Source organism: Podarcis pityusensis (genome assembly GCF_964106645.2).
Source record: "Podarcis pityusensis genome assembly, chromosome: 5".
Taxonomy (NCBI): domain Eukaryota; kingdom Metazoa; phylum Chordata; class Lepidosauria; order Squamata; family Lacertidae; genus Podarcis; species Podarcis pityusensis.
In genome coordinates, this window is record NC_138032.1 from 47,709,639 (window position 1) to 47,734,733 (window position 25,095).

Sequence of the window (25,095 nt, forward strand, 5' to 3'; positions counted from 1 at the left end):
AGTGTTTGCAGTTAGTCAAGAGTTTCATGTGGTCGGACTTAGGAGCAAGTTTTAACTTCTAGTATGTAATCCATGCTAATGATTTTCTGCATTTGTGGTAGGTGGACACCTGTACAGATAATGACAGTTTTATGTACAGTAATGAAATATTTGGGTATTAGAATGGGCTGCCTGTGATAAAATGACCAATTATGGTGTTAACATACATTACGTACGTGGAAACAACTTCAGCTTTAGGCACTGAATGATATAGCAATAGCAATGTGGCTATAGCTGCCTCCAGTTTAAAATCTGTGTCTTCAAATCTGTGTTTTCAACAGTAAATTATGCTATGGTTTCTTCTGAATACTAAGGGCATACAAATGATAAATCATTAAATCTAAAGGTATATAGTAAGAAGAAAATGAAACATTTCTAAAACTAGAAATAGACACAAATTAACCCAGATCTGTAAAGTGAATACTTTTGACTTCTAAGCAGATTCAGGCATCATGTTCAGATCTTGCCTGAAAATTCTGTTAGGCAGTTGTGAATGGGTTTTGCACACTGGAGTTATAAACTGCCTGGCTGTGATGTGCTATCTTACCACTATACTTCCTGGACAATTGGAAGAACCCTGAGTTCAAAATTTCAGAGGTAATCCCGAAATCATTTCAGTTTTACCTCCTTGCTAATTATTATAGGATAGATACACTGTGCTTCCATAGAGAATTGTGAGCTTCACATATTGAAGATTATGACCCTGTAATTGTTAACATGGTCCTTTATCGAAAGATGGAAAAGTGGTCAGCTAAGTCTCTGATATTGCCAGAGCTGGATGACTCTAACAGTACAATCATATGCATGCCTACCCAAAAATAAGTCCCACTGAGTTCAGTAGAGCTTACTTTCAGATCAGCAGGATTGGATTGCAGCCTAAGTATCTTTTCAACCTTATAAAAGCAACATATGCTTAGAATCTTTAGGATCTTTTCTGTTCATCTTCACTTACATTTTGGCAAATTTTATTAAATCTACCTTGTCTCTAACACACATTTTTTAATTTTGATGTCTGAAAGTACCTGCATCTCAGTTTTGATATAAAACAAATCATTGACAATTGATGCTGAAAATTTGCATGTTTTCTTGTGCTCTTTCTACATTTTAGTCCTATAATCCTATTCCTTGCTTCATTGAATACTGAAAATGACATATATTGACATGACATACAATTCTATGTGATGTCCAGGAAATAGAATGAGAGATGAACTTTAACCTGCCATCCTGCCAGCAAATGTTCATTGTTGTAGAAGCAGAAATTCACTTAATGTTAAGGATAGGATAGTATTTAGAAAAACAAACCAAAACCCAGCTGGATTACGTGTATTGAAGTATTTGATTATGTATGATTGCCAGAGAGAGGTGCCCAGAATGAAGGGCTTCTGCATTGTTTTTATTAGCTATGATCCTGGTATGTGGTGAGATACTCAGTTGACTAATTGTTCCAGGTGACTGCAAATTATTTGCAAGCAGCCAAGTTATTTTGGAATCCTGGGATATATAGGCTATCAGAACTTTTTCATGTGTTCACATTTTTTGACTATCATTTGTAGCAGAAAAATCATGGTCACCTGCCCCACGTTTATTGTAAGAGAGAACCTGTGCATCCCTTTCTCTGAAGGCTCATATTCCTGTGAGAAAGGAAGACACAAGGAAGCTTGCCCTTTCAGCTGCAACATTCCAGGTGCTTTGGTTCCCCAGTAACAAAGGAAGCTGCCCATCTCCTCCTGTCATAGGGAGTTTGATCTTCTGACTTTTGCACAGCCAGGCACCTTAGAAATACAGTGGCCAACTCCTCCAGCCTTCTTCCAGACTGCTGATCAATTTCTGGGCAATTGGTGGAGAGGGTAAAGTTGCATTCAGTGTCATTGTGTGCTTGTTAAGAGCATTATTGTGATGAGATGGGATCTCATTGCAAGATAGTGGCCAAAAAATAAAATAAAATAAATCACCTTTTTAAAAGGAAGGTGGAGGAGAAAGAGAGAAATTGTGTCAATTGTCAGTGGTTTGGACTTGGAGTCCCATTCCTTTTCTAGAACTGAGAGTTTGGCTGAAATCCTGTGATACACAGTGGGAATTCACTTCCTGTCAGGAAATGCTGTTTTCAGTGTTTTATCTTGTTGAGGCAACCATGAGTGAACAATAGGCTATTAAAGCTTTAAAATAACAAGTGTCATAACTAAGCCAATATTTATTTTGTTCACAGTACTGTCCTAAAAGAAAGTATTGGCTGGTTTTTAGAATGGGTTAAGTAATTGGCAGTTGTATTGAACTTAGGGTCTGGCTATGTTCTAAATTTTTTTTAGCCAAAAGCATAGTGCTGTACTTAACCTGCAGAGCTTCCTGCCACTGTTTCCTGTAGTAAAAGAGACAAAAATAAATGTACTAGTTTTAAAGGTACTTCATATTCAGAATGCTAAAATCACTTCACTTGAAAACTTGGCACTCTAAATGCTTATTGAAGAACCTAAAAATGCAATTCTAAGGTGGTGTTTTGGGTGATATCTACTATTCCTTAAGGGTATAATTTCTGCCAATTTCAAAGTACAGTATTAAAATTGTATTTTACTGCAATATGCATTTTTCATAGTTAAACTCTAGCAATTAAACCATTCAGAATGAACATTCAAAACATATAATGTGCCTCCTAACATTACATGATTGCCACCATTTTGTACATATTATAATTTTTTAAAAAGATAAACCCTGGTGTCACGTTAGTCCTTTCTCCTTAACCTAATCTTACCTTGGACCATGTCTGGGAAACCTTTTTTTAGGCAGAGGGCCATATTTTTTTGTGGCCAACCTTCCAGGGCCATGTGCCAATGGTGGGTGTGGTCAAAACAAAAGTGGGCATAGCCAGCACAGACAATAGGTGGGGCCGCACCACACTCTCTCTTAGCACACACTGTACATGCAAACAGTGCACATGCACAGCATGCACACACACTCTACATTTACGCATACACTTTTCATGCACATACATGCAACAAGAAAGGTGAGGGAAGCAAAACTCTGCCCACCTTCTTCAGTTACTGCTTGAAGTTGTGGTTGCAGAAGAGAGCACTTTTGCACTTCCGCTTGGGCAAAGGAGAGATGGGTGACCTCATCCAAAATGTTTTGCGGGCCAGGTTCAGGCTACCAGTTCCCAACTCTGCCTCAGATTTTAGATTTTGATAGGGACTTGTGTCTGTCTTTTTCTGTTAAACTTTGCTTCATACATGCATTTTCCTTACTTAATGACTTATATGTATGAATTACAGATAACTTTCATGTTTCATATTTTATCATAATATCTGATGTTAACAACAGTGTAATACTTTCCACTGGAGTTTTTCTCCAAATACAGCTTCTAGACATTAATTTTTCAATAATAAAGTGGTGTTAACTAATGCGATGTACAGTGGCACCTCAAGATACAAACACTTCCGGTTACAAACTCTGCTAACCTGGAAGAGCTACCTCGAGTTAAGAACTTTGCCCCAGGATGAGAACAGAAATCGTGTGCCGGCAGCACAGCAGCAGCAAGAGGCCCCGTTAGTGAAAGCACGCCTCTAGTTAAGAACAGTTTCAGGTTAAGAACGGACCTCCAGAACGAATTAAGTTCGTAACTAGAGGTACCACTGTACATGCATTTGTGAATCATACCTAGACATATGTCTGAGTAGTATGCATAATTGTCAATAAGCCCTAGGTTACACCACATAAGTCTCATTCTGCAGGAATTTTGACTATGTGCACTGTGTAGGCATGGATATACCTTCACCAACTTAGAGTCACTGGGATATTTGTCTGTATACCAGATGGGCAGGGTATAAATAAATAAATAAATAAATAATAATTGTTATTATTATTATTATTATTATTATTATTATACTACACACCAGTTTGCTCAGGGCTGCTTGCATAGATGAAAAACATGTATTGTGCAAAGTGACCCTTTGAATACCCTTCTGTTATTGAACCTAATTCAAAGGCTGTTCAAATCAATCTGTTGCGTTAATTTGTTTGCCATGACTAGCTAGTGACATATAAGTGTTGAAGTTTAAAATCTTTCTCTTTAAAATCTTTTTTGTTGCTGAGGAAGATGAGTGACTGGCAGGCCTTTGCTGTGTTGGACACGATGGAAGTAATTAGAATTTCATTACGTGGCTGGCACTGGCTGTTGATCCTCATGGGTTCTCACAAAAGAATTTCTGTTCAGAATCTAACATAGCTAGAAAACTCATATGTTTGCAACCCGTTTCCATAGCAGCTTTGTAAACTAATGTGAACAGGCAGAAGGCATGATTTCATAATGGCGAAAGTTCTCTGTTCTCTCAGTGTTGCAAAGTTTGTACCTCTAATTCTACATAACACAGGATTTTTCTCAACTCATAGCCAAGCTCACCATTGGCATGCCTGGGTGGATAAACTGTAATGCAAGAAAAACAAGAGTATTTTGCAGCTGAGTAGATAATCATTTCAGTAACTTCCCACACCTTCCTTTCATGAGCCGTAAGTCCATGCCACTATTATCACGCCAAGATAAAAGTTCCTGTTGAGCAACTTCAGATGGTAAACAATATGTTTATGAGGATCCTGAAAGTGACAAGTTAAGTGATACTTTGTGGATCTTATGTGCAGCAACTTTTGTAATCTTTTGCATGCATTTCAAACTATTATCACAGGCTTAAAATCTTGTTTCTCTTCAACTATCAGCAATGCAATAAATTGATTTTCTGAAAAAAGTTAAACCCATGCATACCTGGAGATACTTTAAAAAGTTCAAAGCTGTTTCATGATTGGTCTAGACAGATATCTTTTGTTCACTCGCGGTACCTGAGCCTTTTAATTCATCCCCCACTTTTCAGTGATTGAGTGGTTATTATTATATCACAGAAGGCTTGAAAGGAAATGGGAATGCAGGGCTGGGAACTGGGGGAGAGGATTTGATAGGTGGCATGCAATTGGAACGGAATGTCATGGATGTGAAGATGAGAGAGGTGTGCACAAAGCAAATAGAAGATAAGCACAGCCTAGGAAAGGAGGAGTGCAGAAAGTTGGATGCCTACAGAGGCATGTGTGAAAGCAACAGGATGCCAAGGAAAGCGGCAACCATGCAAAAAATACTGAAGAGTTGTTTTGTGAAGGCAACTGTAAATCTACCGGACTACAAGTTTTCTGTGCTTCTACTGATACAGAGCTGCCAGGATGTTGAATGTTCTGCAGCAAAACTGAAACAGCTAAAATACAACAAAAAGTTATATGGTAGCTGCTAGGCTTGGGCACATGATTACTACAGCTCTATTATGTGGTGACAATGGTAACTTTCAAAGTTTAAAAAAAAAGCAAGGGAAGAAGACTGTCGAACATGGGTAGGCAAACTAAGGCCTGGAGGCCTGATCCAGCCCGATCGCCTTCTAAATCCAGCCCATGTACAGTCCGGGAATCAGCGTGTTTTTACATGAGTAGAATGTATCCTTTTATTTAAAATGCATCTCTGGGTTATTTGTGGGGCATAGGAATTCATTCATCCCCCCCAAATATAGCCAGACCCCCCCACAGGGTCTGAGGGACAGTGGACCGGGCCCCTGCTGAAATAATTTGCTGACCCCTGCTACAGAAGAAGCTCTAGCCTTGCAGACCGCAGTATAGGTTGATACTGTCGCTTTAAGACTAGTTATGCCACTCCAACAGAGTGACTACAGCTTGTAGCTGATTGGGGAGTGATACAGCTCAGGGAGGAGTGCTTGCAACAGGAACCACTCTGTATGTGTGCTGAACATAAAGAATATTGGCCTACCACGCCATGAGTCATCATTTGAGAGCCATCCATGCCACATGACAATGACATCACTGCCAGCAGGGGGCTACAACCAGTAGAAGCAAAAAGAAGCTCTGACAGAAAGGGAATTTAGTGGAGGCACTCCAGGAAAGTGCAACGACATCTCTGTTCCCTTTCCCCATGTAAGAAAAAATGAAGCACATCTATCATTTTACTTGATCCCAGGGCAAGGAGGAGCTACAAGCAAGAATTCATAGTCTGTGCATACAGTAATTTTCACATGTAACCCTCAGTTTTGTACACACATGCATGGGTCCTTGTTGAGAGCAGCAGCAGGGCATCCAACATCACACCTTCACCAGGAACCCATAAACCCTCTGGGTGGGTCTTCAAAATTGGTGGGGTGTGTACCTTTTGAACTAACTTCACCACAGTTGCCTCCTAATCCAAGACTGAAATGTTGCATGCTGCAGTTAAAAAAGTAAACAGTTATCGTCTGGACTGTTCTGCAGAATATGTTAACATTGCTATGGTTTCTGGACCCACTCTATTTGTTCTTGATCACTTTAATCAGTTGGTGAGGTGATAACATCCCTACCCCATGAAAATTGTCTCTGTGTAACGTTTAATCCTAATTGTCTCTAAGAGTCCTGGACAAGCACTTCCTTTTTTCATTTCAACAAATATAAAGGAGTTTTGTCTATCTTCTCTCTCTTCAAAAAACCTGATCGTACAATTGGAAACTGGCTTAAAACAAAAGGCTTCTAAAGGATTCTAGAGGCATTCACTACGAAATAGTCTTCACCCCTTCTTCAGTCTAGGAGACAGGCTTTTTATGTATCGCATCCAATGAAATATTAGATGAATAAATTAAGATGTAGTGATCTCTCAGACAATTTATGTTTGCCAAGTGAGATATGAGCAGTTTCCTGGCTCCATGTATAATACAGATGTTAACCAGTTTAGTGACTTAACTCATATTTACTCTCATTAACATTTAAATCTCTTATTTCCATCACTTCATGGACATTTATTTTCAGTGAAGCTAGTAGTCATCCTCCTACATTTATCTGGAAATCAACTTTGAATTGTAAACAAGATCAGTATGTTTTGAAATCATGCAGTTTAAATCTAATGAAGATCACATATACAGTGTAATTGCTCTCCTCAAGTTTGAGCATCAAAATTAGACCAGTAAAAAAGTCCTTCAACAGTTATTCAATTTTGTGGTCATTCCAAGCAAATTACAAAGAGCACAAGCAAGCCCATTCTAGGCTTTACATTACTTCATTGTCTTCAAAAGAAATTTTATTTTTCTTAGAAATTTTGTTGTTACTGCCTTGCAACAAATAAACCACAGTTTAAATAAACCTTATGCCTTATGGTTTGTTTGTGGAACTAGGTCTGTTGTTGGCTTCCTGATCTTACGTGTGGCTTGGTGTTATATGCATAGGCAGGCTTTTCTTTAACTATGGTTTAAGTGTGGTTTGTTTTATCACCCTAACCAAAAAGTAGCAGAGTTGCTAGGCAAGAGCAGCTGGAAATAGAAGCTGCACTTAGCTCTTCTTGCTGGCACTTTTCCTGAAGCTGATGTCCTGATATAAGTCAGATTTGCAGATATTGCAGCACACCTGCTTGGCAAGCACACATGCACACCTTCTCTTGCTACTACTTAACAGCATAGGTGGCAGTGCCTGCAATATACATTATGCTTCCTAGAATCAAAGGATAAATGCACAGTATTGACTGATAGTTTTGAAGGAGGGGGAAGTAAAAAAAAGAGTGGATGCCGAGTGGAGGAGTGGAAGAAAAGGGTTAAATAACTAAAAGCTACAAAGGAGAATGGATGTTGCTTTCTTTGGGGAAGGGTAAAAAGTAGCTGTTTGACAGCTGCCCAAGACTCAAAGATGATGATCACATTTCTCTCTCTCAGCTGAGCAATGGAAAGGGAAATGACATAATGCCAGCAGTTGGGTGCCACAAAGGCTTAAGGCAGAGGTTCCTAACCTTTTTGCTATGGTGAGACACAAGTTCAAATTTACTTAGTATGGTGACCCATCACTTTATTGTCACATGAATTTTGGACTTTGGGTCTTTGGAAACTGTCAGTTTGGTGCATTGTAATGACAATATTACCTATTTATTATCATTACTTGAGGCACCCAAGCAAAAATTTACATAATGACCCTATTAATGTGAAATTTACAGTGCTTGCATATTGTAGCAAGAAATCCTGACTTCACATATATGCTAATGAATTCTGAACTGCCAGTGACTGACCAGGAACGAGACCCTGCAGTATTAGTAAATAGTTTAATGAAACTGCCAACCCATTCTATGTTTTGAATCATTCAGAAAGAGTCAAAATAAAACTGCCACTGTCATAATACCACTATACACATCTATGATGCAACCACACTTTCAACATTGTGTAGTGTTCTGGTAAGCTCACCTCAAAAAGAATACTCCAGAGCTAGAAAAAAATTCAGAAAAGGACAACAAAAATGATTAAGGGGTTGGAGCAATTCCCATTTGAGGAAAAGTTAAAACATTGGGAGCTTTTTAGTTTGGAGAAAAGGGAGTAAGCAGTGGGGGGCTAGCTAGAGGTTTATAGAATTATGCATGGTGTGGGGAAAGTAAATAGCAGTTTTTCTTCCTCTTCTGTAACGCAAGAGCCAACAAGTTGGGCTATCCAACAAAACTGCATTTTGGAAGATTCAGGATAGAGTACTTCACACAGTTGCATAGTTAAACGAAGGAATTCACTCCCACAAGATGTCATGATGGCTTCCAAAATGGATGGTTTTTTAAAAAGCATTAGACAGATTCATGGAGGCTGTGTCTATCAGTTGCTACTAGCCACCATGGACATGTTCTCCCTTCACTGTCAGAAGCAGTATGGGAATCAGAAGTGAGGAGTTTCTGGTGCATTCAGGTCCTACTTGCTGTCTTCCCATAGATATCTGGTTAGCCATTCTAAGAGAAGGATGCCTTTGATATGACCCAGCAGGAGTCGTCTTGTGATCTTCTACAGAGTTCTGGAGAATATGAAATCTTGTACACTATTTTGTCTCACCTTTGTTGACCTAATAAAGTTTTTGCCTAATGCTAATTTTAGAATAATATAAGGGATTTCCTTCATGCTGGGCTTTAATGTTTTTGGCTAGTTCTTCTCAGGGTCCTGTCTAAAACTTTGTAAACTTCTGTCTCTGCTACTGATTATCAGTTCCATTTTTCTCACTAGAGCATATGGCTGACCTTCAAGATGGAATAGACTGATAATGGGAAGTGCTCACCAGTTGGCAGAATTTCAGACAACTTGATAACCTTTTGACTTCTTGATAATAGCATTGTTGACTTGTAAGAATTAAAGGTTAGCCTTGATAGAATGTGGACAAAGAGGAGGAGCTGCAATGGCTTGCAGTAGGAAAAGGGTTGGGCACATACTACAGCAGTGTGGTGCAAGATCAGTTGTTCATGTAAACATTTGTAAAATCTACCAGTTGCTGCACGTCTGTCACTTGAGTTGCTCGCCTTCCCAACTTTTGAACCTACACTCAGAGCAAAGAGGCAGCTGTTTCTCCTCTTGACATTTTTAAGGATGGGCAAAACTGCCATAAATCAAGAATGACTTATGATATGATATGAATACAGTGTGTGATTCCATACTGCTAAAAGTAATCAGAGAAATTGTGATCTTCAGAGGTATTCCCAGTAGAAAGAGAGGTATATGTGCAAAAGAAAAAAGAAATTCCTGATTAACTCCCTTCACCTAGTATTTGCAGTAGTATATCTTTTTTGTATCTTAACAACAAATGAAAACTTTTTCTCCTGCTGCATAAGGAAACTTTGGGGCTAACCAAAAGAACAAATCTTGGTTGTGCAAAAGAAGTTGGGAGCCTAGGAGGTGCTGCAAGAGAGGAAATATTTACAAACTTACAAACTCTTGGCACTTAAGAACACTTCGTATGATTAAAACCAAATGTATTGTACAATTGTTTCTTTTACGTGTCATGGTTATCTCAGTGGAACCATAGAAACAGTTTACAGCTCATAAAAAGTAAAGAAAATAGTTCCATGACTACAAGTTGATCCACAGTGAATACAATAAATTACACACAACTGCCAGCTTATAGTAAATAAAGAATATCCCTGGCCAGTAATGTTGCTTTGTAATGATGAGAAATTTCACAATGCTGTCAAATTAGAAACTGGTATTTTTAAAAATGTCTGTCAAGTACTACAACAATGTGAATATTTCAGTTTTAAGTTCTAAATGTTATCAAATATGGTATGCACAAAGTTGGTAACATTCAGAATCACCATGGGGTTTTACCCACTTGCTAAGGAGGGGACGACCCAGTCCATTTTTTCCCTCTTTCTTTTCAGCTGATGTTTGCTTTTGTCCAAGCTGAATTAAGTATAGTGAAGATGAGCTAGGTCATGAAAACCAAAATTGAAATTGCCAGTTTCAGTGCAGCAGTACCTAGACTGCCAAGACTGCAGCAAAATCTTTCAGACCAAGCACAGAAAAATCCTGTCATCTGTGAAAAGCTTTTCAAACCAGTTTTTTTCCTTCAAAATAAGCATTCTTGAACCTTCAGATGCCTCATATTGTTCTCACATCACAGAATTGATTGCCATGTTGTTGTTTGTAAAATAAATTTGAGCTCTTTGCTGATCTATAGCACTGCCCTCATGATTTTCTCGCCCAGGATGTCTGTGCTAGCCTTGTTGGGGGTGTTAAAAAGGGGTGAAATTATGTCTGATGTTTAAAGCCATTTTTTGTTCAGATCAGCAGAAAAAGAGGTAGTGTTTACTTCAGTTCCATATGGTTCCATCTATTTTTACAGATGGCTTTAGTGTGTTCATAGTGTTCAAATTTTGTATTGTAATGGTATTTATTTCTTTTCTTTTTTTTGTACACCACTACAATATTTTTGAATTGTGACTGTTTTACAAGTTCTTTAAATAAATGGTAAAATAATATATAAATGGATTCCTGTTCTTTTGCTGAATCTGTTTGTTTTGTTCTAGGAGAATGCAAATGAACAAATAACCAAAAATGCCAGCTAGAGGATCAAGCACAATAACAGTGTCAATTCTGAAATAATTCAGTTGGGGGAATGAATGGGTAGCTTTGTTACATGACCATACATACCTTTGTTATGAACTGCCTATTATTATTATTATTATTATTATTATTATTATTATTATTTCAGTTTGTTACCTGCCCTTCACCTTAAGGTCCTAGGATAGGCTACAACTATTTAAAATGCAGCTTAATGCAGTTTAAAAATTTACAGTTAAACGTACTGATGTCTTTGCTGCCCATGACTCCTTTGGAAGGGAGGCAAGGATATGAATTTAATAAATAAATAATAAAATAATATTGTGGAACCCTTTGGGACCCCATAATATAAGTGCTGTAGGTTGGCATACTAACTTCCCCCTTGGGACTAGCCATACAACGAGGAGCAGACTCATAATATCACCATGCTTCAATTAATCTAGCCAGTCCAGGAGGATAGTCAGATCTATGGTAGCAATGGCTGTTTGAGAGGACCAGGAGAATCAATAAGGTCTCAGTACCCAATCTCTCTCCTAGCACAGGTAATCTAATTAAATGAAAAGTATGAAGTCAGTGTGTGCTATCATGCTTTTTCATGTGTAAAAAAGAATAAACTATTTTTGTTTGCTATTACATATGCATGTTTGATAAGTAGTAAGTTCCAGTGAAGCAGTTGCTTCCTAGTAACCGTGCTTAGGACAGCAGCATTTCTATAGCATCTTAAAGGACTTATTTATAAACCTCCATCTACTATGTAGAGTGTACTTGAAGGGAATTGAATAGCCACTTTATTTTTATCAGGCAACAAGTGCTTTCAGGATTTATGAAGTAGTTCTGTATGTGTTTGCAGAGCAGCTAACATGGAACACCTTTGTAGTAGTAGAGCTAGGAAGGCGATTGATTCTTGTTGGGATTAGTTGGCTGAAGCCAAATATAAATAGTAAGACTCAAGTTCCATTATGCAGGAAATCAAGAATCTCTATTATTTCGGTGCCAGCTGGAGATGAGGGAAACAGGAGGTTACCAGAGAACAAAACATGCCTGCTGACACATCCCTTCTTTGCTTAACCTGTCTCTGTGAACAGTTTCATGAAGTAGTTGGGAAGAGAGCAAAGGACTTTGATGGTTGATGCTGGAACAGAGTTCCTGAAAGCTTGTCACCTGATTAATGGCTGTTTTGTAACAGTATGTGCTGCAGTCCTGATTGTTGGAAATGTTTGCCTGCTTTTGTTTGCTCAGCAGGCACCAAAGCTTAAAGGGAATTTTTTACCCTGGAGCGAAGTTGGTGAAGGAAAAAATGTAAGGGGTGGGGGGTGGGGAGGACCTATCACTGACAATGTTCAGTTTATGTGCTGCTGTAAAAGAATTAATATTGCATAAGCTCTGATTTTGTTAGATACTCTCTCTTTTTTTGCACAATTTTATGTCCCCTGCTGCAGTAAGCACCTTTCTTGTTCTTCTGCAATGAAGTTACAACTAATAGGTCTGTGAGCTGTGAGTCTGGGGTTTAAGAAATGGCAACATTCCAATAGTCTTGGTTGACGATTGAGAATGTAAGTTTTCAAATACTATATTCTGAAAGGTTAAGGAAAGTAATTCTTCAATTATGAAACGCATGCTTTTAAAATTCCAGATTATAGTTTCTAGTAGTCTTAGTTTCTCAAGCAGCATCAATTTGTAACAAGTCCAAAATATAAATGTAGAATTAGTGAATTAGTGGAACATCTCTTCCTGCTATGATTTGGCATCCAAGCATGCTTTTGCAAATAGTATGCATATTGTATTAACTGCCTCCAATTCACCCTCCCCTTTTCAATGCGGTGCAATTTGTCCGGTCCCTGAACTTCACTGGAGCTTTTGGTAACCAGTGACTTTCATCATAACCAGTTGCATTCTGAGGCAAGAAGCACAAATGGCCGAGGGGGGGAGGGAGTAAAAGGAATACAATGGTACCTTGGGTTACATATGCTTCAGGTTACATACGCTTCAGGTTACATACGCTTCAGGTTACACACTCCGCTAACCCAGAAATACTGCTTCAGGTTAAGAACTTTGCTTGAGGATAAGAACAGAAATCGGGCTCCGGCGGTGCAGCAGCAGCAGGAGGCCCCATTAGCTAAAGTGGTGCTTCAGGTTAAGAACAGTTTCAGATTAAGAACGGACCTCTGGAACGAATTAAGTACTTAACCCAAGGTACCACTGTATAGACTGCCAAAAGGAGAACATCATTCATGTTTGCAAAATATTGTTCTTTGCTGCTATGCTGTTAAAGATGAAAACTTACCTGGCCATGATGTTCAAAACAGCAAGCATTTTTAAAATTATTTCACTTCAGTTCAGAGCTTAGTGTAGGGTAGGAAGAAGTAAACCCATCCCCCTCCATGCAGAAACACAGGCTGGTTTCTCTGGATGCTTTGAACTTTAAGGGATATTTAATTTCTCCCATTCCACTAATATGCTGTGGCATATGGTACTCTAAAGAAACTTGCCCATATTGGAGTCAAATAACCAGAAGCAGGCAGGTTGTAAGGGTTATGGATCCAAATCTGTCCAGGTTGTTTTCTACTTCCTACCAGGTTGGGGAGTCCCTGAAGTTATTTGTTTATTCATTTATTGACGTTTGTAGGTCAGCCAGCTGCAGGAGGGCAAAGTATTAACCCCAAAGACAAGACCACCATGGAAAAACTGCCTATTTATGTAACAGAGAAAAAGCAGTTAAGTATTAGTATTCAAGCCTTTGTGTCCGCCCTCTTCTTTACAAGGGAGTTTATGCCACCGTAGATTGGCTGCAATCCAGTAAGACAGTCCCACACATACAAACAGAGTTTTCCCGTTTTCAGCAATGGAAGGGGAGATAGCTCTGTGTATTATCCGGCTACGTTAGAAATGGTATTGGGCCACTGTAAAGTGGTCGCTTTTTCAATTCCTCTATGCAGCGCATAGAGTGCAGCAATACTTTACAGGCCTGTTCTTGTATAGAAAAGCACTTTGATTTTGTTTGTGTACAAACTGCAAGGTGGCCATTATAAACTGCATCCAGTGTGGTATTCAGCCACAAACTGAAAATAAAAAGTATGTGAACAAGACTTAAAAGAATTTTGAAACGCATTTGCTTGTTCAGAGCAATGTTCTTTAACAGTATTGATAATATGTCTCACTTTCTCAATAGGTTATTTAAAATTCAGGCTATATTTTAGTTTTATCATGGGGGGCATATTTAATATCTGTGTCACAAATACATAGCTGGGGAGGAAACTGCACTATGAAGGTGTTCTAAGAAATCTACTATTTACAGTCCAGGGAAACTAATCATGTGGCCCTCTAAACTGTTTTAAGTTTAAGACCTCTTCAGGACTTAGACACCACCTGGTGGTCTGTTGAGATCTACTGGAAGCAACTAAAGTGTTACCAACCCAAGCTAACATCTGACTCAGAAGTGATGATTCTTATACAAGGGTGTACCTTGCAACATGGCAATTAGAAGTTACATATTACCGTACTTTTCCGTGTATAAGACTATGGTTTTTTTTACTCTAAAATAATGTTCAAAATCTGGGCTCATCTTATACACGGATAGTATCTCCCCCCATTTTCTTAAATCGGAGTCCCAAAAAATAGGGGGGGGGGGGCTTATACATGGGGGGCGTCTTATAGGCAGAAAAATACGGTACATTGATGGTCCCCCAATGTTGCCTTGATTTACTAGCCGACTGTTAATTGTGATTGCAACTGACCAGTCCCCTCCGTCCCCCTCCTCAAAAACACAGGGAACTTTTGAGATGTGGTGGAGTCGGTCTTTTACTTAGCACTCGGCTTTAGAGCAGTGTTTCTCAAACTTGGGTCTCTAGCTGTTGTTGGACAACAACTCCCATTACTGCTTCCTCACTAGGCAATCCCCTAGTCTTTCCCTAGATTCTGTGGTTAAATTCAGAGTGCTTGAAGAATTAGAAGGGTCTTTTCTCAGTTTGTGCTGAGCTTACCTAGCACAAAGATCTTCCTTACAGAGTTTTTTGCAATACATAAATAACTTATGGGAATTTTGTGGGGAATTTTGTGCCAGGCCAGTTGTGGTCACCAGAGGGGGAAAAGCTAATTGTCACTGAAATGCAGATTTTAGATTGAGAACCAAACAGATGTGAAAGATACTTAGGACAAGATTGACTGAGGTGGCCCTTCTCAGTGATTGCTAATTTGCAGTAGGTATTTCAAACAGCCAAAAAAGTTCATGACCCAAATAAGTAACATTTGTTATGCCTAAGTCTTTTATATTCCGACCATACTGCAAGTAGAAAGTGAATGGATTGTCATAAATTGTTGTTTAATTTTTTTGAGCATTTTTCATCTGGCATGCCCTCCAAGTGGTTTGATTAAAATGAACATAAGATTTACAGAATCCCAAGACACAATTAAAACCAACAATAAAGCAATCACAATAAGTATAACATATAAAAAAAGGCTAGAGGCTAAAAAAAAAGTTCATCTAAATCTTAAATCTTGATTAATCTTACGTGGTTATATGGATGTTGACTTTTAAGTGATTGATGTCCTAAAGAAATCACATTAAATAAATAAAAATTAAAACACAGAAGCTAATAATCCTTTTAAAAGGCATGAAAATGTGCATATTGTACAACTCTTCCCCACCCTTGATTGCTCTTTGTCATGTCACAGGATTCTAAATCCATGTCTTCTCTGTAATTGTCCATGCTTGTAAGGTCAATTTGATGGCTTGTTCTTAAATGCCATTAAATCTCTCCTGGCTTCTTATTGTCCCAGGTGAAGAGAATAATCCAGATTGAAGCATGAGTGCCGAGACCAGCCAGGGGGTAATCACAACCCCTCCACCCCCCAGCATGCCTCACAAAGAGAGATATTTTGACCGCATCAATGAAAATGACCCTGACTACATCCGCGAAAGAAACATGTCTCCTGACCTCAGGCAAGACTTCAACATGATGGAACAAAGGAAAAGAGTCACCCAGATACTGCAGAGTCCTGTGAGTATAATTCAGGGGGATGGGGTTGGGGGGAGAGACAAAACAGTGTTTCCTCATTTGCAGAGACTTGTATTGTTATGTCTTCATTTTAAAATAATGAACATGGGAGAGAAACTCTTGGACTACATAATAGCAAGAAAGAATAACTCAGGACTGTGTAACATTTTCATGAAAATCATCGATGGGTGGTTTGTACAGTATTTGTTTGCACAGTTTTCATGTGTGAACAAACAGCCCTTTATGCGGAGTTTGGCTCTCAACCCCCCCCCTTTTTTTTTTTAATGCTATGCTTCATTAACACTGCACAAAAGTAGCTTCCCAGCTACATGGCATTTGATTGCTGCTTAGACACAGGGAAGAAAAGGGAAGTCACTGCCCAGATACAAACTATTGGGACATTTACATGCAGATCGGCATTCCGCTCTTATTTTGAATTCTGTACTTAAAAGCTGCCTCAAATACCTCCATGTGATTTGGTTTGTTGGAAAAGGTAAACTGTATTTTACATATCATTACAATAATGTTTTAGAACACCAGCATAGCGTACACTTGTTTGTGAGTTCAGTGCATCTCATAATTGTAGTTAAAACTGTCAAACTTCTTCACGAATCCAAAGGAGATTGTAATTTGTCCAGAAACTATAACAACCCAGAATAGAGCTAGTTTTGCTTTTTATAACCCATGTCTGCTCATAAGTTTGTGTGCCAAGGAAACGGGGCCAGTCTACAAGAAAGCAATGGACAATCCGTTTAGGCAATAAACCCATATTCATCAGATTGCATCCTAAATGGACAGTGTGACTCCATGCTACTGGCTTTTGTGTAAATATGTTTAGAATTGCAATATTAAGGTAGCATCTCTATGTAGACAATTTGAAAATGAAACTTCTGTCCTGAGCTAAAGGATAGGTGTAGGTGTGTCTGCACCACTTTTAACTTCAGTATGAAAACGTCTAAAGCTAGTAATACAAGTTAATCCTGTACGGAAGATTGGTGTAGGATTTATGCCTGAATGATAATTGAAAGGCATATGTTCTGCTTCCTCCAGTTTCTATATTATTCAAACCAACTATTAGTTGTAAGTTTCTGGCTTTCATGGCTCCAAATAAATTTCTAAAAGGGTGACTTTGCTATGTGCTCCTCATTGCAAGTTCCAAATAAAACAACTAGTGGCTTAAACCTACCATGGAATAATTCTGTAACAGACTCATCCTGCTCCAAACCTGTAATTCAGAGGTCTCAGCATGCTAGGAGAGGCATTTTTAAAGGCTATATACAGCTTAGAAGAGCTCCTAGTGAACATAAACTGAAGACAATGCATACAAAGTTGCTTGTATATGGGCTAATTGGGAAGCTGTGTTTGGTAGGCTGTGTCCTTCAAAGGCAGAATAGTGGTCCAGGGGAAGGTGGTGATGTGTGAGTTAGTGCGAAGAGTGGGCACTTACAGTGGGATTTTATGGTTTGGACTATATCTGAAATGTATACACTACTTTTTTTTAGTCAAATACTTTTTAGTAGATACTGCAAAGCTAAAGTAAATGTATTGTGCTATTCAGTGAGGACTCTTACATTTAATTGGTCGTAGCAAAATTCTAGATTTTTTTTTAAAAAGTAGAATTTGTCTACCTGAAAGAAAAAACATGGGCACCTATTTCAGATGTGATTCTACATTTTCCATTTTAAGTGTTGCCTTCCTGTGAAACTGTCACATTCTGTTTTTCTCTGTATTGCTTTTTTCTACCTTTATGTGAAATGTCTGTCAATACCGTAAAAACATCATTCAAGAATAGTTTCATGTGACCAAAACTGACCCTAAGCTAATCCATATACAGTGTCAGCCTGGAGTCAATATTATACTTTGTGAATTCAGTAAACATATGGCATGACCAGTTCTGTCACTGTGGAACAGAAATCCTGTGTAAGACATAGCATATATTTGTCAGGTGCTTGCTAAATATACAAACAAACAAACAAACAAATAGGTAGCCCCTATCTTGAGTCAGCTTCAGTTCTGTAATGCTACTCTAGGAAATGCATGCTGTTTATACAGCTTGTGTGTTACATAGTTTATTTCATGAAGTATTTCAGGCATGCTCACTAAAACACAAACTATCACTACAGCAAGCAACTTGCTCTAATAGGATAGTTGTGCTGGTTTTTAAACAAGAGAAGGAACTGTGGTTTTTATATTATACAGTAAAGTAGACCCACAACTCATGCAGGGGATCACACCTAAAGCCAAAATTGTGTATCATCAAAACCCATTGGGTTTAAAGGTGTGTGGGATTGCCAAACTCATGTTTCCCAGAACCCCACCTCTTATCTATCTATCTATCTATCTATCTATTTATTTTTAATTATCATGCACATAAAGCACACGAGTTAAATGTCTGCAAATTGTGGGCTTACTGTACTGTCTACACTGTTGTGTATAAATAAGTACCGTATTTTTTGCCGTATAGGACGCACTTTTTCCCCTCCAAAAATGAAGGGGAAATGTGTGTGCGTCCTATGGGGCGAATGCAGGCTTTCGCTGAAGCCTGGAGAGCGCACCGACCCATCTTGCTCTCCAGGCTTCAGGAAGCTGTCCGCAAGCCGTGGGAGAGCTGCCTGCACCCCGAAGCTCTCCCACCTCTTGCGGAGACCTGCTTTGGAGGCTGGCGATGGGGAGAAGCTTGCTTCTCCCCATTGCCAGCCCCACAAGCTCGGGGGACAGCGGGGAGGCAGAGCGCCGCCATCCTCCTATTCCCCGACCTGCTTTGGAGGCTGGCGATGGGGAGAAGCGCACTTCTCCCCATCGCCAGCCCCACTAGCTCGGGGGACAGCGGGGAGGCGGAGCGCCGCCATCCCGCTATTCCCCGACCTGCTTTGGAGGCTGGCGGTGGGGAGAAGCGCACTTCTCCCCATCACCAGCCCCACTAGGTGGGGGGACAGCGGGGAGGCGGAGTGCTCTTCCCGCTGTTCCCCAACCTGGTTCTTCCAGCCCCGCACCTGGGGGGAAAATAAAAATGTTTTTCTTTATTTCCCCCCCAAAAAACTAGGTGCGTCCTATGGGGCGAAAAATACGGTACATGTATAATTAGTAGTATCTGTGCTACTAATTTCAAAGGGGCTACTTTACCAGGTGTCCATAATAATGGTACTCGTTGGTTAGTGTCTGTCTTGGGAGGAATGCGCCTTTCAGGGTGAAGTCAAACTGTTGGAAGGTTGCAGGGGCTTCTGGCATAGCTCCTGAGGGCAGAATCCACATAATTGGAAAACTCGACAGTGAGTGCATGAATGACCAGGGCAGTGGAATCACTGCTTTGTAATAGGCTTAGCACACTGGTCAGTTGACTACCTATTGTTTAACATTGATCAAATTTTGTTGAATATTCTGTTCCGTCACCTCTTAGGTGGGCCATTGCCATTTTAAGAGAACAGGGCAAACATTTTCTAGAAAAAATAGCAATGGTTGATCCTAGTATTCTAGATAAAAGCCAGAGAAAAGAGCCATTCACATTAATAGAAACAGCACCAAACACTGTTAGCAGTTATTATTCATATTCACACACAAATAAATTTTAATGCTTCACAATAACAGTATTAAAATGCTATAAGATAAAATGTACTTTTATTATTCTGACACTTGACCACTGTTTAACAATAATTGACAGGTCAAATGCCGTTTCTGCAGCTGTGAATAGCATTGCATTTTGTTTACCTGGTATTATGGGGAAACTGATGCTGCTTTAGGCAGTTCACAGTGCCAGAAAGCTCTGGGTAAAAATACAGAACAGGCATTTGAACCATCGAGAGAAGTCTTTCTGAAGCACCGAGAGAATGATTGCTGTGTGTTGAGGTACTGTTGCATAGAACTATTGAGTCAGAGATAGCAGAAGTAAGCCACATCATTGCATAACTATATCATATGCACAAATGTAGTAGAGCAGAAAGAGACTTCCCTGGGCGGGACAGATACTTCTGCCTGGGTCAATGTGTGAATAGACAGATTAAAAACATTTCGGGGTAAGGTAAGGAAATGGTAAATGGTTTACATCTGTAAGTAGTTAATGTTCCTGTTAGCTTTTTTCATGTCAGTTAAGGTCTATTTGTGTGTGTGTGTGTTGCATGAAATAGTGAGTGAAGAACTTTCAGTTAGCTCTAATTTTATATTGGCTAGTGGGAGCTGCTTATCAGCAGTTTCCAGACATGCAGAGCTTGAGGCTAGTATTGCTAATATAGTGGTACACTATTGGCAAGAATTCACTGGGCTTCCCCCCGCCCCATGTTCCTAACCTCACCTTCCCCACATTTATAATAGTCTAGCAGCTTTAATGATATTGCAGTGCAGATAAATTAAGACCCCAAACCATTAATTCCTTCAGCGTTTTCCACTTACCACCCCTTATTTGTGGTTTCCCCATAGTTTTATGTAATAATACAGTATAGCCAGTTATAGAGACATTGTGTAATTTTTAAAAACTAAATCCAGATGTATCACAATATCTAATATATAGCTTCATCCACTGTTGGGGTGCTTTTTTTGGTTGTTGATGTATAAAATTTCTTATTGGGGAAAATCTGATCACCTGGTTGCTGTCAGTTCTGGTTTCCCCAAAGCATTTTGTAATTGAGTTAAATCTAGAGTGAGAGACTAGGGTGATGTCTGCTGTTTCCAGAAACTATTATGTACTATTATAAAGAATAAAAATAACTTCCTGGCCTTACATTGCAGCTCTTAGCATATGTATTATGACACAATAGCGCTCAGCTCAAAAAGCTTTGTAGAGTGTCCTGCCACAGTCAGCTTCAAAGACAATCAGACATTCAGCTGTTCTACACTATATGCTCTAATATGTAACCAAATAACATGTTAATTAGTAAAAACCATAGTGAGTTGGATCCCCCCCACACACACACACAACAAGCACCATGGAATTTAGCTCAGTTGGGTTAAACATCCAATGAGTCTTCCTGTTTGAAAAAGTTGTCTTTCTAAGAATGGCTTCAGGTAGGAATGTCCCCAGTATTTCATCAGCTGCTGTTAGGTTTGCACTAATGGTTACCAATACTTGGTTAAAATAGTTTTGAAGTAAATGTGTTGCATTTCGGAGTGGGACCATCAAGGCAAGAAGCAAACCTGTGGGGGAGTGGCATTAGTGGGAGAAGATGGCAGCAAAATGTTAGAGTAATCTTTCTTCAACTCCCACTCTGCTTGAGTTCAAATCTTAAGGGGGAATGGTGTGTGTGTGTGTGTGTGTGTGTGTGTGCGCACACATGGATGCATGCTGCTTTCATTTCCTAGCTCTAAAAAAAAATCCACAAACAGGCACTAGAGAAAGTGCAACCCAGGGCTATTTCTAGGCATGACCGTCTAGCTAGAGTAGCTGCTTGACATAGCCAGCAGGTGATCTGTTTGTCGCTGACCTCCATGAACATGGGGAACAGAGTAGTACCCTTCTTTTTCAACTACTAAGCATCTTCTGTTCCCCCTTCTCCTGGCTTCTGATACAATAAAGCAGAAATAACCAGAAGTGCATGCAGTTAATCCATACAAAGCAACGCTAAATTGATGTAGTTGTTCTGTACAGAGTCACAGTACAGAGATTCCAGTTCCAAAATATTTCGAACTTAAGTTTAAAAAAATGAACTGCTCTTTAATAAGTAACTATGTTGGATGGTAAAAAGAACAAACCAGCTGCTGATTCTTCTTGACAGATATGTCTTATATTTTCACAGGCTTTTCGGGAAGACCTGGAATCACTAATTCAAGAGCAAATGAAGAAAGGCAATAACCCAACTGGATTGCTTGCCTTACAGCAGATTGCTGACTACATTATGGCAAGCTCTTTTGCAGGATTTTCTTCATCTCCTCTAAGTAAGTAAAAGGATGTGCAATTCATAATAATTCTTTCTAATAGCTAAAATGACCTTTATAGAGAATGCCTATCCTTGTTCCTGGATTACCTTATGGAAAACCTGATCTTGATAAACTGATAGATTCACTTTTGCTTCTACTGATTTCTGTTTGTGATCACATATACATGTATATATGAGATATCAAAAAGATCCAGTGTTCTGCTGCATACAAGCAATACCACTCCCTATAACCCAGGTAGCCAATGTACTGCCCTCCAGATGCTATTGAACTAACACTTCTATCAGCCCCAGCCACAATGGCAGTGGTCAAGCATGATGGGAGTTGTAGTGTAGCAGCATCTAGAGGACCACATTGCCTATCCCTGCTTTAACCTGTAGTTTAGATTTGGCAAATATAATGCTTTCTTTTTAAAAAGAACTGCTAAATTAATAGCTATTTATTTTATTTTATTGTTAATTGAGGTAGCAGAAAAATATAAAAAGTGACATTTTGTTGGGAAATTCAGCTTCAGGTGGTGTTTCAAGTACCTGCCTGTGTCACCAACTCTGCCTTCTCTTTTGAAAGTCAGAAAATGAACATTTCTCAGGTGCAAAGTTCAGTCGTTTAAATATTAAAGGTTGTTGGGAAGGTAATGGAAATAACCACGTTAGCAGTTTCCACTTCATTCTAAAATGTGACTATATGGTTGCTTTGAAGAGAATGTTCTAATGGTTTTTTTATAATATAATTTAGGCTCTGGATTGGTTACACCTATCAATGACCTTCCTGGGATAGATACCACTACATACGTAAAGGGCGAAAAACTTACTCGTTGTAAATTAGCCAGTTTGTATAGGCTGACAGATCTGTTTGGATGGGCACACCTGGCCAATTCATATATCACAGTAAGTACCCTGAAGTCAGCATTTCTATTACTTCTTTGCTATAGGAAGATATAGCTGAGCTTTTCAGCCCTATAAATTGCATATTACCCCAGGATTAAACATACAGTTTTGTTAGCATCATAGTAACCTTTTCCTCTCAATTTCCAGGTAAGAGTAAGCAAAGAACATGATCATATTCTTATCATTCCAAGAGGCCTATCGTTTTCTGAAGCTTCTGCCTCCAATTTGGTATGTACTTAACATAGGGAATAATGTTATGCACTTAATAATGTTGAGAGTTTTGTTCTGTTTCATTTGCTGTTGACCCAAAAGGATATTTCAGAACCTTTAGGGCATACAGGCATCCCCCCACTTAGGCGTGCTCTACTCACACATATATGCATGGAGCCAGGAAATGATAGATAGATAGATGATAGATGATAGATAGATAGAGAAAGAAAGAAAGAAAGAAAGAAAGAAAGAAAGAAAGAAAGAAAGAATCATACAAGGAAATGGCAGGAGAGAGCTGGAGAGTCCTCATGGCTCATAAGCAGACTTTCCCCAGAGCCCAAAGAGGACATCAGTGAGGGCGGAGGAAGCCCCAAAGAGACCTGAGGTGCAGCAGGGCTTTATTTCGGCTGCTTAGCCTCCCCGCCCAACAGCTGATGTGGGGGTAGCGCAGCAGTAACAGCCCCTTTACTGCTCATCCTCCATCCAACCCCAAAGATTCAACTGGATTGGACAGAGAGGTAGAGAGCAGGGAGAATAGGCATTTAGTGTCTCTTTAAAGGGGGTTTCACACTTTACATGATTTCACTTAAGCGCTCAGGGGCCTGGAACATGGCCCCTGCATGTGGGTCAATGCCTGTATATGTGCTTAATGTTTTTCTTTGAGCAAACAACCGAAACAAAGGTTACATTTTTTTCCCTCAGTTGCTAAAACGCAGCAACTTAATTGTAAGTGTCAATCTTCAGGTTTCTATTTAGGTTTCTATTCCCTTTCACCTGCAGCTATCTGCTGAAAAAGCACTTGCATTTTTAACCACTCCTCTGCCGAAATTTATCTGCTGCTTCTTAGCATATGATCCTCCTCCTTGTTCTCTGTTGTCTCTCCCACTCATGTTTATGCCTGATCCTGTGCCTCTTAAGTACCTTAAATGAAACTTGGCTGTTTGTATCCAGGTGCGTATAGTTGGAGAACATGGATGGAGTGACCCAGAAAGCCTCCCTGTACCTAAAGAAATACTTCCTTAAGCAAAACAACTCCTATTTGAGACAGTCTCCTTTAGGAAAAGGGTAGCACACCCATCCCTGCCCCACAATTTGAGCTTGGAGTTGGCACACTGAACAATTTCATCCGTTTTATTGGGAAATTGTATTTTTCCTCGCTTAAGCCACTGTTAGGAAATTCAACATGCATCACATTGAGAATGACATAATCAGAAATGTAATGGGAATCTTAATGGCTTCCCTCATTGCAGCTGTTTGCTTCCCTTCCTACTTATTTGGTGGCTGCAACAGCAGAGAAATCTCTTGGAGGCTACATTCCCTATCTGGCATTTTATATGCTGTGATGGCAGTAAACCAAGTGTGAAAGTTGGCACCTAAGTCCATTATTTTGATGTCAAATGTCCTGAGGAGTGTCCTGGAAGGAAAGAGCCTGAGACTGTGTTTGTAGCATGCAAGGTGACAGGGAAGCACAGGGAAGGTGCTTGACACTTAAGGCTTGGTAGTAATCTGAGCTATAAGAACTACTTTAATAGGCACAGTATTTGCTTCATAATATAAAGGAGTATTAAGAGCTTGCCAAATCCATATTTGCAAGCAAGGTAATTTACTAACTACAACAGCATCACTATTCTCCTTCTGAGGGTTTGTACTTTTCTCTTTAATGTTTATTAGACAACTGAGAGCTGAGGTACAACACAGCCGATACCGTATCACACTCATTTAAATCTTGTAGTAATTCTAAAACTATACTCCGTGTTTCTCCTGAAAGCTGAGGAACTATAAAAGCCAACCTATGTTCCTTGGTTACTCTCAGTGAGGAGTGAAATGTAATTAGTGGTGTTTCTCTGACTTGGCTTTTCAGGTAAAAGTAAACATACTGGGAGACGTGGTTGACCAGGGAAGCACCAATCTAAGCATTGACAGTTCAGGATTCAGCCCTCATGCAGCCATCTACTCCATGCGCCCTGATGTTCGATGTGTGATCCACATACACACTCCAGCAACAGCAGCTGTAAGTCTGTTCTCTCCTTAATGTGGCATAAAGATGTTCCAATAGTACACCATTACAGGATTGACTGAAGCTCAGGACTGTTTTGTGTTGGGAATCCTTGAAGCTCCAGCAAGTCTATTAATAAGTTGTTGCTGCTCTTCAAGGTATGGATCAAGCACTCTTCTGACAACTTCTCAGATGATTACAAATTTAAACAGGCACAAAAACAGCCTGTTGTTGCCATTTGATTAATTCATCTTGAGAATAACACAAGT

The 25,095-nt window shown here is 39.4% G+C and overlaps 1 protein-coding gene across 9 annotated transcripts in view; it reads left to right on the forward strand.

The window, feature by feature from the left end:
• Window positions 1–25,095, forward strand: part of ADD3 (adducin 3) — a 96,215-nt gene that overhangs the window by 58,394 nt on the left and 12,726 nt on the right. For 7 of the 9 annotated variants that reach the window (XM_081005927.1, XM_081005925.1, XM_081005928.1 and 4 more), the window contains 5 exons: window positions 15,654–15,874; window positions 21,595–21,733; window positions 22,469–22,620; window positions 22,768–22,848; window positions 24,692–24,841. In XM_081005927.1, coding sequence (XP_080862053.1) covers window positions 15,680–15,874; window positions 21,595–21,733; window positions 22,469–22,620; window positions 22,768–22,848; window positions 24,692–24,841 — 717 coding nt within the window. In that variant the 5' untranslated portion in view covers window positions 15,654–15,679. Of the gene's footprint in view, window positions 1–12,407; window positions 12,431–13,527; window positions 13,592–15,653; window positions 15,875–21,594; window positions 21,734–22,468; window positions 22,621–22,767; window positions 22,849–24,691; window positions 24,842–25,095 lie in introns of those variants that run through there. The other 2 variants (XM_081005931.1, XM_081005930.1) reach the window with 2 other exon arrangements.